This window comes from Sander lucioperca, chromosome 13 (assembly GCF_008315115.2).
Source record: "Sander lucioperca isolate FBNREF2018 chromosome 13, SLUC_FBN_1.2, whole genome shotgun sequence".
Classification (NCBI taxonomy): Eukaryota; Metazoa; Chordata; class Actinopteri; order Perciformes; family Percidae; genus Sander; species Sander lucioperca.
This window is the reverse complement of record NC_050185.1, coordinates 16,407,089-16,424,014: the sequence shown is the minus strand read 5'-3', so window position 1 is coordinate 16,424,014 and position 16,926 is coordinate 16,407,089. Positions and strand designations below refer to the sequence as shown.

At 40.2% G+C, this 16,926-nt stretch overlaps 1 protein-coding gene across 1 annotated transcript in view; it reads left to right on the top strand.

Annotated features, from left to right (window-relative positions):
- Positions 1 to 14,815, top strand: part of frem2a (FRAS1 related extracellular matrix 2a) — a 65,966-nt gene extending 51,151 nt beyond the window's left edge. Inside the window, exons 11-24 of the mRNA XM_031280891.2 lie at positions 287 to 469; positions 1,592 to 1,722; positions 2,203 to 2,361; positions 3,151 to 3,454; positions 4,901 to 5,032; positions 5,430 to 5,761; positions 8,354 to 8,546; positions 8,640 to 8,765; positions 8,928 to 9,055; positions 9,174 to 9,308; positions 9,457 to 9,583; positions 10,173 to 10,360; positions 10,489 to 10,635; positions 11,998 to 14,815. Coding sequence (XP_031136751.1) covers positions 287 to 469; positions 1,592 to 1,722; positions 2,203 to 2,361; positions 3,151 to 3,454; positions 4,901 to 5,032; positions 5,430 to 5,761; positions 8,354 to 8,546; positions 8,640 to 8,765; positions 8,928 to 9,055; positions 9,174 to 9,308; positions 9,457 to 9,583; positions 10,173 to 10,360; positions 10,489 to 10,635; positions 11,998 to 12,546 — 2,834 coding nt within the window. The 3' untranslated portion in view covers positions 12,547 to 14,815. The remainder of the gene's footprint in view (positions 1 to 286; positions 470 to 1,591; positions 1,723 to 2,202; positions 2,362 to 3,150; positions 3,455 to 4,900; positions 5,033 to 5,429; positions 5,762 to 8,353; positions 8,547 to 8,639; positions 8,766 to 8,927; positions 9,056 to 9,173; positions 9,309 to 9,456; positions 9,584 to 10,172; positions 10,361 to 10,488; positions 10,636 to 11,997) is intronic.
- The last annotated feature ends 2,111 nt before the right edge of the window (positions 14,816 to 16,926 follow it).

Below are 16,926 nucleotides of genomic sequence, written 5' to 3'. Positions count from 1 at the left end.
ACTAATCAATTAATCAACAAAATCATATAAGTGTTAGTCGACTAAGAATTCCTTTAGTCGAGGACAGCCCTAAAGCAGTTAATACTGTTTTGTATTTATCTGAGTAGTTGAGTAGTTTAGGCTGATAAATATGAATGGTAAATGCAGTATACCTCAATACATATGCTTTTTATTATAATTATCATCAGCAGTAATAGTTAAGGGAGTGATAATTAAAGGTTTCAGCCCATAATCCAACAATGTGTTAGCATTTTATTATATTCTTCTCCCTTTCTGTGCACCTCAGAACCCATCATTCGTTTTTTGGAGACCAAGTACAGTGTAAGTGAACCGAAGGAAGCCGGTGCTGTGGCAACTGTGAGGATCCCTGTGGTACGAGTGGGTGACACATCGAAAGTGTCAGTGGTCCGCGTTCACACCAAAGACGGGTCAGCTGTCTCAGGAGAGGACTACTACCCTGTGTCTCAAGGTAAACCTTACACACATCCTCTTATGTCTCTCATGGTTAAAGCAACATTGTGGCATTTTAATTTAAAAAAAACCCCCACTTCTCAAATCAGGCTGCAATTAGCAGCATTACCATGCAACAGTAATGTGACTTTAACAAGAAAAATACTGCAAAAGGAGTGAAGAGTTTACTAACTAACAGGAAAAGAGTGGTAACCAGTGGATGCATCCAAAAATCTAAAACATCACCAGTATGGTTTGCAAAAGTAAATTTGATTTGCACAAAATAGGCTAACACATTCAAAACCGCTGTTGTAGTCATTTAACATGTTAAATGAATGTCCTAAAACAATCTTTACAGCACCACTGGTGGTCAAAAACTACACATCATACATTACTTTTGTTCTTACTGGCCTGCAGATATCCTCCTGATAGATTTTTATTATGCATTTGCAGAAGCTACAGTAATAAGAGACGTTTTGAAACAAGGCTCCCTATATGAGAGTTGAATTAATGAAAGTAGACATAGGGATTTATTTGGGCGAGAGTCATTGATTTTTAATTTCATCCCAAGTGGGGAAAGGTAATTTCTCCAATAGTCCAGTGGAGGGTCATGTCATTTTGAATTAAATTTCAGTATACTTCATGCTTTTTCAGCAGGATGAAATCTTCCTTTCCATGCACTCAGCTTTTAGCGCAGTTCTCTCGTAGCTTAATCAAGGCTTGAAATATTTATACAAATACATTCAGTTTATTCAAATTATACATGCCTACCCACCGTTCAAATTCCCCAGTAGTTTGGAATCATACAGTGTTGAATTTCTCATTTTGCACAATATTTTCTTAGAGCAGCACATTTCTAATGCAAAGCTCTCTTACTTGCCTTGCTAGAAGATGGACCACCTTTGGCACTATTCAAATAAAAACTGGCAATGCTTTTTCAGTTAAGTGGTATTTTCCACTGAAGTAATAAAATGTGAATTGGGCTTTTCATTTTTTTGTGGAAAACTAAACTCAACAATAAACAACAATTACTCAAGTTGCCAGAACCATCAATGCTTTACACTTGTTCTAATGATGATCTGTATAAAACTACTTTTCTTGGTTTTCATGTGTGCCTGTATGTGTGTTTGTTTGTGCCCAGACATAAAGTTCAAACAGGGGGATAAGGAACACGTGGTGGAGGTGGAGGTGCTATTTGATGGTGTCCGAGAGATGAGGGAAGCCTTTACTCTCCACCTGAAGCCTGATGAAAACATGGTGGCTGAAACTCAGGTTAGGAATGTGTTCCTGCCTATGCATCACACCACATATCACACAAAATCCAAACTAACAGTCGTGCAATTTAAGGTTGATGAAAAAGTAAAGAGATGAAAAACTATTTATTTTTTTATTTTTTCATTTTTTCTGATTTGACCCATATTTATCCAGGTCTGTCCCACTGAGACCAGGGATCTCTTTTACAAGGGTGACCTGGCCCAGACAACAAGAACACTTTACTGTAGTTGTAGCCAAAAAGAGCGATGAAAACATTTCACAATAAATAATAGATTATCTGCAGAAGAAAACAGCCAGAGTGGGAGAAATGAGAGAGAAGGGTATAAAGAGAAACCAAGAAGCAGCCATGGCTCAGATTGTAAACAGCTCTGTGATGACTTTAATCATTTCATTGATAGTAATTCAGTGTGTCTTGATTCACAAACAGCACTGCGTCAGTAGTTTGTATTCATTTTACCTCTTTTATTTTTGAAACAGGTAACTAAAGTGATAGTTTACATCGAGGAGACCAACAGCATGGCTGATGTCACCTTCCCCTCTTTGCCTCATGTGGTGTCACTGCTCCATTACGATGATGTCACCAGGACAACAGACAGCCTCCATCCACCAGCCGGCTACCCCGTCATCTGTGTCACGGTGAGCTCTACAAAAACAGTAAACTCTAACAACGCCCGGGAAACTGTGACTCAACAGACTACAGTTCAATTTCTAGGCTTTTTCTGTAATGATGTAGCAGGACCTAATCAGGACCCACATCCTCTGGGAGTAGAAGGCCTATTGTTATCCCTCAGGACCCATACTTTTCTTCAGCCAAAGTTAAGCTGTCCTTTCGTAGTTGGCCAGTCTGTCCATAAAAGACATATTATACAGTTTAGTAGGCCACAGTCCTTATATGAGAATCATTTCCACTATTGAATATTGGGACAGAGACACTGAAATGGATTTTGGTGATGTGTTAAGTCATTTGGTGTGTTTGTGTGTGTGTGTGTGTGTGTGTGTGTGTGTGTGTGTGTGTTTGTGTGTGTGTGTGTGTGTGTGTGTGTGTGTGTGTGTGTGTGTGTGTGTGTGTGTGTGTGTGTGTGTGTGCGGTATGTGTCCCTGTGATGTGGTCAGGGAGACAAAACTGAAATGTTGAGTGCTGCATCAGGAGGCGTGTTGTCAACAGGTTTTGCTGGGATATCCACGTGGGATAACACTTCAAAGCTTACCCCTTCATCCAATATGTATTGTTCTAATTGTATGAAAGCCGTTTTCAAAGCTTAAATACGAAAATGTAACACACTCAAACATCTGGATGTCCTTGGCAACAGTTGCTTACTCCCTTTCTGCACCTCTTTCTCCTTTTGTCCTCTGGCATCTGCTGAATCTTTCCCATCTCTCTGCTATGCCTGCCCACTCCTGCTTTATTCCTTATCCATCCTCCAGGCTTGCAACACAAAATACCCAGATTATGACAAGACAGGCTCTATCTGTGTCAGCGAGCACATTAACAACACCTTGACCCACTACCGCTGGCTCATCAGCGCCCCAGCTGGCCCTGATGGCGTCACCAGTCCCATGAGGGAGGTGGACTTTGACACCTTCTTTACATCCTCCAAGATGATCACATTGGACTCAGTCTACTTCCAGGCAGGCTCCAGGGTCCAGTGTGCTGCTAGAGCTGTTCATTCTAATGGGGATGAGGGATTAGAGCTCAGCAGCCCCATCATCACTATCAGCCAGGAGGAAGGTGAGGACTGAACAATGAACATCCGTCTCTATGTTTTATTTTGCCACTTTTCTGGAGGAGGAATTGAACAGGGCCCGATGTTGCAATGAGAACCAAAAGCCTTTGTTCTCCAAGTATTATGAATGTTCAGGAATAGTGCCTTTGAATGAACAGTACCTACAGTACAGTACAGCTGCATAATTCAAAATGTCCCTTGATCCTTGATTAAAGTACATATTATTATATAGTATAGTGTATACTGTATATAGTATTATAAGCAAACATGTACTTAATGTATAAAAAGAAAAAGTTCTCAATGCAGAAAATTGACCCCTGTGAATAGTCAGTAGGCAATTTATTAATTTTTAACAGTTTAACAGAACCGCTCTATGACTCTTTTGGTTCTGTATTTTTTAATACCCCTCCCCCACATAGCTATATAGTTTAGAGAACATTATAGATCCACAACGAAACTGACAGGGTGGGACTCAGAAAAAAAGTCTCAGTTACAAATCCGTCAGCTGTCTGCACCACAGACAGCGCAATGGATTTATTAATACACAGCACAGTTAGGCTACTGGTATTTCAGAGCCATCGTTGGGGCCATGTATTCTAACTTGCACAAACCTCAGTCAGATGGGTCAGTGAGTCAGGCAGACTAGATTAACAGATTAACATATTCAACAAGTATGTTTTACTCTGCGTGTTTTTTATTGTGATATGGATCCCCCTTGGTCTGAAATAAAGAATTATTATTTATTTTAACCCCTCCTCCCTGCACTCTCTCTGCTAGGGGATGAGAGGGGGGATGGCAGGTTAACAAGGGACATGCATTTTGGTCATCACCCCTCTTCCCCTTCAAATCACCTACTGGTTATAGTATTAAATATAGTTTTATTGGATTGTCACTGATGCATCAATAATAATAATAATAATAATAGTTTTACTGTTGTAGTTGTAACAATATGTCATATTTTATAAGATCATCATATGTTTTGTATGTTAAAATATTCTGCAATGTAACTACTATCTAACTAAAACAGTTAGATATATTTAGTGGAGTACAATATTTCTCTCTTAAATGTGCTGGATGTACTCAAGGGTCCAAGCTCACACTCTTTCTTTCTCAATTATAAAAATAAAACCCCGCTCTTTTGCTGTTGCTATGTTATTACTTATGCTGTGCACATTCCACCTACACATTATGAATGCAACAAGTTCAAGGACACTCAGGGTGGTCGCAAGGTATTCTTTGAAATGTGGAAATTGCTACCTGACTCAGAAATAGTTCCAGCATTATATATATATATATATATATATATATATATATATATATGTATGTAAACATAACTTTATCACATTAGTAATCAGCTATAGACACAATCATAGCCATTGTCTTTCCTCCAAATTGTTGCAGTCTGTCGTGTGGTTCAGAATCTCTCCTCTCTGCTCCTCTGTCATATAAAGGTATGTGTCAACCACATAAGATGGGGACCGTTGGCGCTGAGCCTTTCTCTGCCAAGCTACGCTACACTGGAGCAGACGACCCGAAACACCCCAACCTCATCAAAGTGACTGTCACCATGCCTCACATAGATGGTAGGTAGGAGCTGGAGGCAGGACTTGTACCACAGATGAAGTGAAGTGTAATGTAGTGTGTGTAATATTCACGTCCGTGGATCCTCAGGAGCGTTACAGCCAGAATATAGATCTTGCTGGGTTGTATCGAACCCCCGCTGCAGAAACTCTCCACACCACCTGCTACCACCTGCTACTTAACATTCCCTTCTTGATTTTTAATCTCTTTCCTTTTGCCTCGTCTCCTCCAGGTTTCCTTCTTCCTTTTTTTCTGTTGCTCCGCTGGGTTTCTTTTCAGCACTTTTTTGCTCTCAACTATTTCTTTCCACCAAGTTTTTGAAATAATGATTTATTTCAGTACAGATTGAAAGATAGTTGAACAAAGTAAGAATCACATCTTCTTTTTTTCGCCTTGCAGGTATGCTTCCAGTAATCTCCACTCGCCCCCTCACGAACTTTGAACTGACTCTCAGTCCAGATGGAACTCGGGTCGGAAACCACCGCTGCTCCAACTTGCTTGACTACAACGAGGTCACCACAGGTCACAGCTTCATCACCGCCTTGACGCGCAGCCCCGAAAGCATGGGAGACACAGCGCCCTATCAGTTCAGCAATTCTCTGCGGGGAAACAGCACATTGCGCTTCTACAGGAACCTCAACCTGGAAGCCTGTCTCTGGGAGTTCACCAGCTACTACCACATGTCTGAACTGCTCACAGACTGTGGAGGCACCATAGGGACTGATGGACAGGTGTGTGTGTGTGTGTGTGTTTGTTTTTGTGCGTTTCTGTGTACATTTGTCTACAATGTATACATTCCAATCTAGGCTTTGTATGTATGACTGTTAGCCTTTGTGTGTGTGTGTGTGTGTGTGTGTGTGTGTGTGTGTGTGTGCGTGCGTGCGTGTCCACCTGTGTGTGTTTCTCTCTGTATGTTCAGTCTATTTACAGCCTTCTGATTGAGAGGGTCGCACAGACCGAACGGCACCATATTTGTTTGCCTGCATTTTACTCTCATTCACTGCAGGTTTGTTTGTGTGTGTTTTCCAGCTCTGTGTCCCAGTGTGCCTTGTGCCTTGTGTTTTTGTGTGCATGTTTGCATGCACACAAAAACATACACACTCAAACAAAGTTTGCCAACCTGTCAGTCATTCCCCTAATGCTCACCACTGCTACTGTATTAATGTGGAGCAATGGAGGAGTCTTTGAAATCTTGACTACACCTACATTCTGTCAAGGTTAAGGTAAATCTTAGTAACCTGTCAGGCAGCTTTGTACTGTTTTTCTTTCACTGGCTTGGTGGCATGACAGTTGAACTCAACAGAGAATGTAGCAGTTTTGGCATTACGTGCCAGCTATCAAGCACATGCTAACAAACTTAGCTGTTCGCTGTTGCGTCATTGCAGCAGATGTTGCAATTGTTGTTTGTGTTGCATACTGTACAGATCTGCAGTATACTCATGGTTCTCGTTGTTATTGTGGATTGAGAGAGACCCTTGCTCCCTCGCGCATGTCCTGCTGCTCTTTTATTCCTCCAGCCTTTGATCTGTGAACTTCTTGCTTGCCGTTGCTGCGGACTGCTGAGTGTGTGTGGCGTTTTGTGTGTGTGTGTGTGTGTGTGTGGCGTTTTGTGTGTGTGTGTGTGTGTGTGTGTGTGTGTGTGTGTGTGTGTGTGTGTGTGTGTGTGTGTGTGTGAGAGAAGGAGATAGAGAAGCTGTAAGAAATTAGTTTACTCGTTCCCAGTCAGAGTAAGTACTGCTTGCACACATAGTTACACATGACGCTCGTCATCCTCCAAGACCTCAAGCCCACTTCGTTAAGAGAGATCACTGTCACACTGTCACTAGGGTTATGTTTTTTTTTCTTCAACTATTGCCAAAAGAAAAAAAAGGAAGCAGTGAGAACCTTGCAGCCTCTAGCAGGGTGCATGAATCAAAGCACACAGAAATAATTAAATAATTCAGCTACTTCTCAAGAACAAAAGACAAAATGAATGTTTAAAAAACTTCAGGTTTTTGACTGCAATAATCATCTTGATCAATGTTTTATTCTTGGTTTTTCGTGACAGCTTTGTATTTTGGTCTCCATAACTGCGGACTTCTTTTCTTTGTCTAGGGAAAACATGTACTAATTGAAAGGTGGAACTTACTGTGCAAGAAAAGAAAAAGATTATGATATTTCAAGACAACTCACTGTGAACATGTGCTATCTTCATTCTGTTCCGTGCAGTATACATTTATTTTAGGAGGTTATAATAACATTATGGCTTATAAAACCCTTGCGCGAAGAAGTTTGTCTCTCAGCGGGCATTTCATTTCTCATTTGGATTCTCATTTGGATTGTGATTCGGCGATTGCACAACATCTGGTCCAACATCTGGTCCAACATCCAGTGGTGGATTGGGAAGGTTTCAGCTGTCGGCACAGTGAATTTCATGTCTTTGGTGGAGATTCTCCCTGTTTGTAAATATATTACACCAGACTCTTAATGTAGCGGAGCTTTCTGTTCCACATAAGATGGGATGTTACAGTGTATGTACTCAAGTGATGAAAAATGGTTGATCAGAGACATACCAAAAAACATCTTCTGCCAAATTGCTTTTTTGCTCTTGTCACTTAATCTCCTGCCCAGCATTCATTTTGGTAATTGACAATACAAATTGACTCGTTTCCACTTCAAGTCAAACAAAGATGATGTGGCACATTTCAATCAGTTTCTAAGATACTCTGGCTTTGTCAAACTTGTGTGGTTCAAATCTTTCAAGTCACAAACAATTGTTAATGTCATGTTGGTGAGCAGAGACACCTAGTGGCTGCCCTCATTGAAATACATCTAAGAATACATGTTAACAGGGGTTTAAAGTATATAGAATAGTATCCACATTTTTTTTCAGCTTACAAAAAAGTAATTGTGATCAGGTTTTTAAATAATTGGAAAACTGTAAAAAGAAAACAAAGATAGAAAATAACTAGTCAAGCCCACATTGCTGCCCACTGTGGTTTCTTGTGTACAACACAGGAAGACTTTTCTGCAACACTGAGTAGGAGTGAAAGAGTTCAAGCGCCTTGTGGAGGAGGACAATGTGTTCATCTTTTACATCTTCTCAGCACTTATTATAGCTTATCGACCTACAGTCACCCCATAATCTAAAAGGAATAATACAGTTCTTGTCACACATACTGAGGATTTCTTACTTATAACTTCAACCATAATGTCAAGTAAATAAATAGAGTGCTTTATCAATATTACATTTTGAATGAATTTTACATTATGTGCCTAAAATAGTGACTGTTTTTAAAAAAGCCCTAGTTCTTCCCTCATCACTGATTGAAATACCCTTACAGGTGCTGAATCTGGTCCAGTCCTACGTGACCCTGCGTGTGCCTCTTTACGTGTCGTATGTGTTCCACTCTCCTGTTGGAACTGGCGGCTGGCAGCACTTTGACCTACAGTCAGAGCTGCGCCTCACTTTCGTGTACGACACAGCCATTCTCTGGAAGGATGGCATCGGCAGCCCCCCGCAGGCCGAGTTACAAGGTAAGCTCCCAAGACCGTGAATATGTTACGTTTTGAGGTGCCGGACTCAATATCATCCACAGAATCCGGTGTGTTTGTATGTCATTTTGCCAGGTGCGTTGTATCCAACGAGCATGCGCATCAATGAACAGGGACGTTTGGTGGTCAATTTCCGCACCAAGGCTCGTTTCAGGGGTCTGTTTGTGGAGTCTCATTCTGGAGGTAGAATAAAAAAAGCTGGTGAGACTGACAGATTATTATAACCATGTCACTGTTACTATTCCTCAATATTGTCACTGAATATACAGATACATTGCTTGAGTGATTAGTTGAAGGCATCACATTTGATTTTTGATTGTAAATTAGTCCTCTAATATGAACTTCTCCCTTTTCATTACCAAGCAACCCCCATGTCCTCCATGGTGATGAGTGTGGACCACCCTGGCCTGACCTTTAACCTCACATTAGTGAGGAGTGAGCCCACCTACAACCAGCCAGTACAGCAGTGGACCTTCACCTCTGACTTTGCTGTAAGTATGAAATTTGTTTGTGCCCTGTGGCCCTGTGTGCTCAAACAGCTGGACGGATACAGATACAGATACAGATACAGAATGAGGCTTGAGTATCTGTCCTCTTTGCTCCGTACAGGTGAGAGACTACTCTGGGACCTACACAGTGAAGCTGATCCCCTGCACAACAGCCCAGAATATGGAATACACTCTTCCACCTGTCTGCAGTCCCAGAGAACCCGTCACCTTCGATCTAGACATCAGATTCCAGCAAGTAAGGCAGTTTCTGTTTGATCCGTAAGATCCAAAAGTGACATACAGTATTTCTTTGTTTCGTGAAGATTTTCTTTCTTTCTCTTTCGCTGTCACTGGCTGTCTCTCTTCCTTTGTTATGTTGTACTTTGCTATGCATCCCTCTTTAGGTGAGTGACCCGGTTGCAGTGGAATTCAGTCTGAACACTCAGATGTTCTTGCTATCCAAGAGGAGCTTGTGGCTCTCTGATGGCTCCATGGGCTTTGGTCAGGAGACTGACGTAGCCTTTTCTGAGGGTAAGTGCCCTCTCACTACGTGTAAAGACTTTTCAGTGCAGTGAAGATTTAAAAGTAAACGTGGTTGTAGATGTTTTTTATCCCATTCGCTACATATGAATTTATTTTATATCACTTCTTCTGTGAGTGTGCCACATCTACCTTTTAAGCAGACATTGGTTTGAGTTAATGTCAGCACAATATGAAAATCTACTTGCCAAATATAAGCCTTGCTTTTTTTTTTGTTAAATGTGATAATGTTGTGTGGTATTTAAAGGAACTGACATCTAATATTTGAGTCTAAAAGCATTGGATTCACAAATGAATTCTAAAAGAAAACCAAAATGCAAACACATTGACATCATGAATAGGATAAAGTGAATTTGGTGCTTTTCTTTTCTACCTGGAACATAGTACAGTTGAAAGCAATCATGGTACTGTATGCTGTGGACATGGTTGGCAGTAACGTACATGGATTTGTAGTTCAGTGGCTAAAACATACATACAATTTACTTCCATTAAATAGTCTGTCCTCTTGGATTTAAAAGTATAATTTGTAATAATAACTTGGTGTAGACTTTAGGATTCATGTCTTCTTCCTTTATTTCAGGTGATACCATCTACGGCCGTGTGATGGTGGACCCTGTGCAGAACCTTGGGGACTCTTTCTTCTGTAGCATAGAGAAGGTGTTCCTCTGCACTGGTGCTGATGGATATGTTCCAAAGTACAACCCGACCAAGTTTGAATTTGGCTGCCTGGCTGACTCCCCGTCATTGCTCTATAGATTCAAGATTCTTGTGAGTATATTCTGGTTTTTAATGTTGCAATTTCATTACAAACAGACATACAAAATAATATTTTACAATCAACACAAAAAATAATTTCCTTACTTCCTTTATTCCCTCGATCTAACCCTACTCACCAGGACAAGGCTCAGCCAGAGACTCAGGCACGTGTGTTTGGTGATGTCAGTTTTAATGCTGTGCTGGCAGTGGATGATCCATCAGCCATGTCCCTCGTCAGACAGCCCGGGTCCGATGGCTTTAGGTTGGACTCTACAGCCATGTTCCAGGTATTCTACATCTTACTGTTCCTCACTGCCAATGACAGATTTTTACTGTGAACCAGCAGCTACAGTAGTAACTTTTTCATTCAATGTATACATCTTTAAAAAGCTTTGCTGTGCATGTGCTATTTTGGGATACAGTTGTGAAGTTTGCAGCTATATGAATAGAACTTGAAATATGTAGGCTGTGCCACTCTCCTGTTGTATGTACACTATTGTATGTATGTTTTGTTTCAACTGGTGGCGATAGGGTTTTATGTTGTATTGTGTCGGCCACAATGGATGTGAGACATTATGGTGATTAAAGGTGCTGTAGGTAGGATTGTGAAGATCCAGGACTTAGCCAAAGAATGTGAACATCAACAACTTTTCAGTCCCTCCCCCCTTTCTGCTAGAGGCCAAGCTACATGGTTGTGAAACGAAGGTTTCTGCTCCTGTAGAAGCTAGAAGTCCGTATAAAATCAACCTTGTTGTAAGAAAAACATGTTTTATCCGCAATTTAATGGAGAAAAACTACACTACCCACAATCCTAAGTGTAACAGCAACATCTCTGATTGGTCCAACTCGCTGTTACCATAGAAACATTTACCGTACCCGCGAAACCGCTAACGGCTAGAGCGAGCTTCTACCATTGAAGTCTATGATAGTTTCTGTACACGGTCTTGTACCTTTGCCTTTTTTGCCGTTTTCAAAATGTTTTTTTGCGCCAAATCAAATGTGTTATGCTCACTATTGATGTCGTAGCTGGTTGGCTTGGTTCCAGACTTAAAACTCTATATATCAGCAATTTTCGAAACGTCAATGACACAATGGAATGGGGAAAAACACTTCTGGAGACAGAGCCGAAAAAAAGTGGGCGGTCACTGTTGAGCTCTATGTATGTGCATGAGCAGTGATTGACACGCAGTTAGACACCCTCCCTGGCCCTGATTGGTGTAAATGAACAGGGAGCTGTGGATTTTTGCAAATCACACTACAGGCTGAAGGTGGTGCCAGAGGAGCTGGATTTTTTTTTTTATTAACTGCTTTATGTAGTTCTACTGGAACATAGGGTCAGTTTCAGCAAATATGACAGAAAGTTAGTTTTATAAGTCTTACCTATTGCATCTTTAAGTCTTCGATGATTGTTATTAATGCAGTGCAGTTATTGTATTTTTAATCATTAAATACATCCAATCAATTCAAGGCTGGTAAATCCATAGTCTAATGAGTCAATTTAACACCAGACGGTCCCATCTTATCACAAATAAATGTACATAATGAATTTTGCAAGATGTGTTCATTTTGGCCATTTAACCAATTATGTCTGCTCATTTTATAAATTGGAACATAATTCTAAGATATGCATCATTTTGTGTTTTCCTCAGGTTGCTGCAGGCCGTGAGTGGTATATTCACACCATTTACACAGTCCGCTCCAAAGAGAATGCCAACAGAGGCATTGGAAAGCGCAGCCTAGAGTACCACTCTTTGGTTTCCACAAGCAACGATCTTGCCTTGACCACATCGAGCGGCAAAAGTCATCGCTCCAGGAGGTCGACTGGCGATGAAGTCCCAGAGATCGCTGAGGATATCGGAGCAGACAACAACCGTGGTACCAATATCATGCACATCGCTTTGGACCGCACCAAGCGGCGGGCAGGGGGGTCAAATGAGCTTTTTACCGATGGGCTGGAAACTAGTGGGCTGAATGCAAATGAGGAAGAGGATGGTCTGGTGACTGTGGTGGGGGCACTGGTGGGGCTGCTGCTGACTGTCCTCATTATTGTCACCATCATGCTAGTGCTGAGATCCAGACAGAAGGATGGGAAGAAGGGATGGATAGAGGGGGTGCAGGAGGTGGTGAAAGGGTCTGTCAGTACGGAGCCCATGTTGGTGGTGAGGATGCAAGACTGCCACAACAGCTCAGAGGTCTGAGCAATGGATGCTTGTATGTACAGATGGACAAAGGGATGTAGAGTATGTGAGGGCTTTTATAAAATTTGGGATTTCCTTTTTTTTTTTTAAACTGGTATTAAATTACTTTCATAACACCAAAAATCTGAGATTGATCATATGCATTATTGTGTGTGTGTGTGTGTGTGTGTGTGTGTGTGTGTGTGTGTGTGCATGTGCCTGTTAGTGGGGGGGTTTCTATAGTATTAAATCCATTACATACCTTGATCACTGCAACAGAAAACAGCAGAGAAGACAGTCCTATACACTGTCTTCACTTAACATTCCAAATTGTGCTGCTAGTAGCATGGTATTTTCTTTCTCCCTTAATGGCTTTATGGTGTTAAAGTGCCTGAAGCAGCTATATCCCTTCAGGGCAGTCCCAGTCACTAAGAGCACTTTTTCTCATAAAGCTAGTGTCACGCAGGCCAAGTCAGAGATTAGTGCTGCAGGTTTACCTCGGGTAAAGGGGACTGGATAATGTCAATGTTCCTACTAAAAGGAATAGTTCCCCTCAAAAAGAACACTTGGATGTTATCGACCTGTCCCTTTGTCAGTCAAAACTTAACTGAAGTTTGTGAGCCCTGGTACTGCTGTGTGTCTACCAAAATATTAATGGTAACAAGACCATCTTTTCTACAGCATGCAAAGGATACAACAGATTTCTGCACACATTGTGCAGCCTTATTCCAATTTAGTTTCTTGACAATTGCGTTAAGGATGCAAAAGTCTAGTGTTTACACTATAATCTCACTTACTGTCCTCAAAGTTGTAAAGTGCATCAATTGCCTTTGGATAATATAACTGAGGAATATATTGGGTATTGAAAGGTAAATATTGAACCCATAGCCTAAATGTTTGGCTACAAAACATTTAAGACTATGCTGCGTGAGTAGATTCATTTTCATTCTAGGGTGAACTGTGCCTTCAGGCATACAATTTTGTCCTGAAATATTGGCTGGGACAGTCATTCTGGATTACACAATTTATAATGAAAAACACAAGTTGCCACCACCTGTTTCTTATCTGTGAACTATACCTGCAGAAGTTTCTTATCAGACAGGGGATTAATACCACTGCAGTCAAAATGTATGTTTATTAACCAGCTAATCATTTTATTCATTCACTGTTCTTTATTTTGTTTACTGTATGATGGGGAATGTTAAATGTATTTAACATTTCAGTTGCTGCTGAGTTGGGTTGTTCATTTACTTTGCCACATGTTTACAGTTAATCACTGCTTCTGTTACCACAATGTTTACTGCTATCCATCCTCTCAGTGTTGTTGCTCCACTATGTGTTTCTGTGATGTTGTCATATTTATTCAAATATGTTGGGCATACTGTTAATAATAACACTGGTTAATACGTATGTGTATAAAGACACTCATCTCAGGAGTTATTTCTTTTACAGACAATGGACCGTGTGTTGTAACCCAATTTACTACGATTGACTGAAGAGAATCTCTACAGAGCCACTTTCCACTTCTGTGATACACTGCTACTAAGTGTGGTGCTGTGAACATGCAACTACTGTCTCCATATCCAATGATTTGACCTTCTTCTCACATTATGTTCCTGTAAGCTTTATTTGTCACTAGTGCTGTGTGGGATTTAGGTCTTCTGAGTCATGTTTTCGAACAAAGGAGGCAAACAAAATAGCTGTTTACAAATCAGTATGTCACCATGTAAAAATATTACGTTTGAGGCATTTATAATCTGCTGTCTTGTTTATATATGTTTATATCACTGGTGAAATTTCTTGTTTACATGTGTTGTTAAACCTGTGTCTTACTCTGCTATGGATATACAACATGCTGAGATCAGTGTTCCTAAATATTTGTCTTATTATGGTGTTGTCGGTCATCATTGTGTAATTATTTCTAATATTTATCAGGGCTAGCTTATGTGATGAATCTAAGCCGGAAATCAGCTGAGGTGTGAATCAGCGAGGTATGTGATGGTTTATACAAGGAAAAGTCTGATGAAACCCGGCTGTGATTTTTTTTTTTCTTGCCCTGATGAATTTAGAGATAGCACCATATCTGACATCAAATGCACTTTTTGAGTCACATCCCTCACAATCCAATCCAAGCTATGCAATGTAATGTAATGTATATTCCACAGCCAGTTATCACCATGTATTTTACAATTTCCGCACAAACAATCAAACTTAATCTTCAGTTTGTGTCTTTTTATGAATGGGTTTTTATGTATATGTATTTAAGAATAAATATTGTTGCTTACTGGTTGTTGTTGATTACCCAGTTTTTTTATCCAGAGCTGTAGAGTTGAGATTTGAGACAGATTTAAGTTAGACTCCAATAAGAGGACTTGGGACACTGGGCATACTTGTACGGTGGCCGACAGGGGCAGACGCCCTGCAACTTAAGAAAACACACGCAAATAGACAAAACACAAGTAAATTAAGAAAACAACTTCATTAATTTGACAACACATGTGCAGCATTAAGCAAACGCACTGCAAATACCACAACACAACCAAATACATAAACACTTTGCAAATAAAAAACGATGCAAAAAGAAAAGCACAAACCCCGAAAAAAGAAACGATGCAAAAAGAAAAACAACTTCATTAATTTGACAACACATGCGCGGCATTCAGCAAACGCACTGCAAATATCACAACACAACCAAATAGATAAACGCGCTGCAAATATGAAACGATGCAAAAAGAAAAGCACACAAACCCAGAAAACAAATGCAACAAAAAAAACGCTGCATCCAGATTACACAACGGAAGTTCTCCAGACCTCTAGAGGGAGCAGCTAGTGGAACAGCTGGATTTTCGACCTCACGGGGAGGGAGAGAGAGAGAGAGAGAGAGAGAGAGAGAGAGAGAGAGAGAGAGAGAGAGAGAGAGAGAGAGAGAGAGAGAGAGAGAGCGCGAGAGAGAGAGAGAGAGAGAGAGAGAATTTCGAGGTCCGAAATTACTGAAGTGTAGGCCTCCTCAAGTGTAATATTGTGATTATACAACAACGGTTACCAACAAAATAAGTGATCAATCTGTATTCATATTGTGGAGCAATTCGCTCTTGAAATACAAAAAACAGACAGGATGTATAGTCCCTCCCTGTTAGTAAACCAGCCAATTTACCGTGGGATTTATCAAACTGAATAAATCCCGCTCGCACATATAAACACAAAACAGATTTGCTAACTCCAACGTGTTGTAAGTAAGACATCTGCTGAAAAAGTTATTGTGTTCATTAGCATGATTGCCGTACTGTTTAGTTCACAAACATCCAACACACCAAAGTACAAAGACATAGCAGACCAGACGCGAGCTTTTATTTTGAAAAGTCGAAGCTCGGGGACAGCACCAGCCGGGAGGGCATGAGACGGGAGCATAGACTGTATATTAATAATAGATTATGTTAATAATAATAATAATAATAATAATAATAATAATAATAATAATAATAATAATAATAATAATAATAATAATAATAATTTAATATCGGTTAATAACGGTCGAAAATCCAGCTGTTCCACTAGCTGCTCCCTCTAGAGGTCTGGAGAACTTCCGTTGTGTAATCTGGATACTGCGTTTTTTTGTTGCATTTGTTTTCTGGGTTTGTGTGCTTTTCTTTTTGCATCGTTTCATATTTGCAGCGCGTTTATCTATTTGGTTGTGTTGTGTGTATTTGCAGTGCGTTTATGTATTTGGTTGTGTTGTATTTGCATCGCGTTTGCTGAATACCGTGCATGTCGGCCACCGTATACTTAAGACCTAAAGACTTGACCTGACTGGAAAAGCCAAAACATTCAATCTCATCTCATTTTTCAGCCATGTACATTTTTGAACAAATGAAAAATAAAAAAATAAATGCACAGACAGGCAAGAGCCAAGCTCACATAAACACTTTGAATATTTGATTTTTATTATAAAGCACTTGGTCTCAGCTATGTAGAAAACCGTATTTACATTTTAATGGTCAGCATTCAGAGACCTGAGAAACTTGCAATTGATGTGCAACCTGCCCTCATTGACTTGAGACCTGACTTTGACTTGTCCCTAACAAGTTAAAACAGTTCTGTTTATATGCATACCTCACATAAGCACACACATTTCCAAATTACATTTCATAGGCAAATCATAATAATCAACTGGTGTGATTATTAGGAAAGTGAAAAAAGTGAACGAAAGAGACACTAATTTAACTGACGTAATGAATACATTACATATTATCATACAACATGTCAGCAGCATCTGTAAATGTCACAAAATAAAATTTTGATTTCATTAAGTGAAAAGTGATTTTACTTCCCTCGCAAGATATTTTACTTTTTCACATGAGCTTGAGAGAGAGAAGAAATCTGATTGGTTAAGAAGGAAATGAC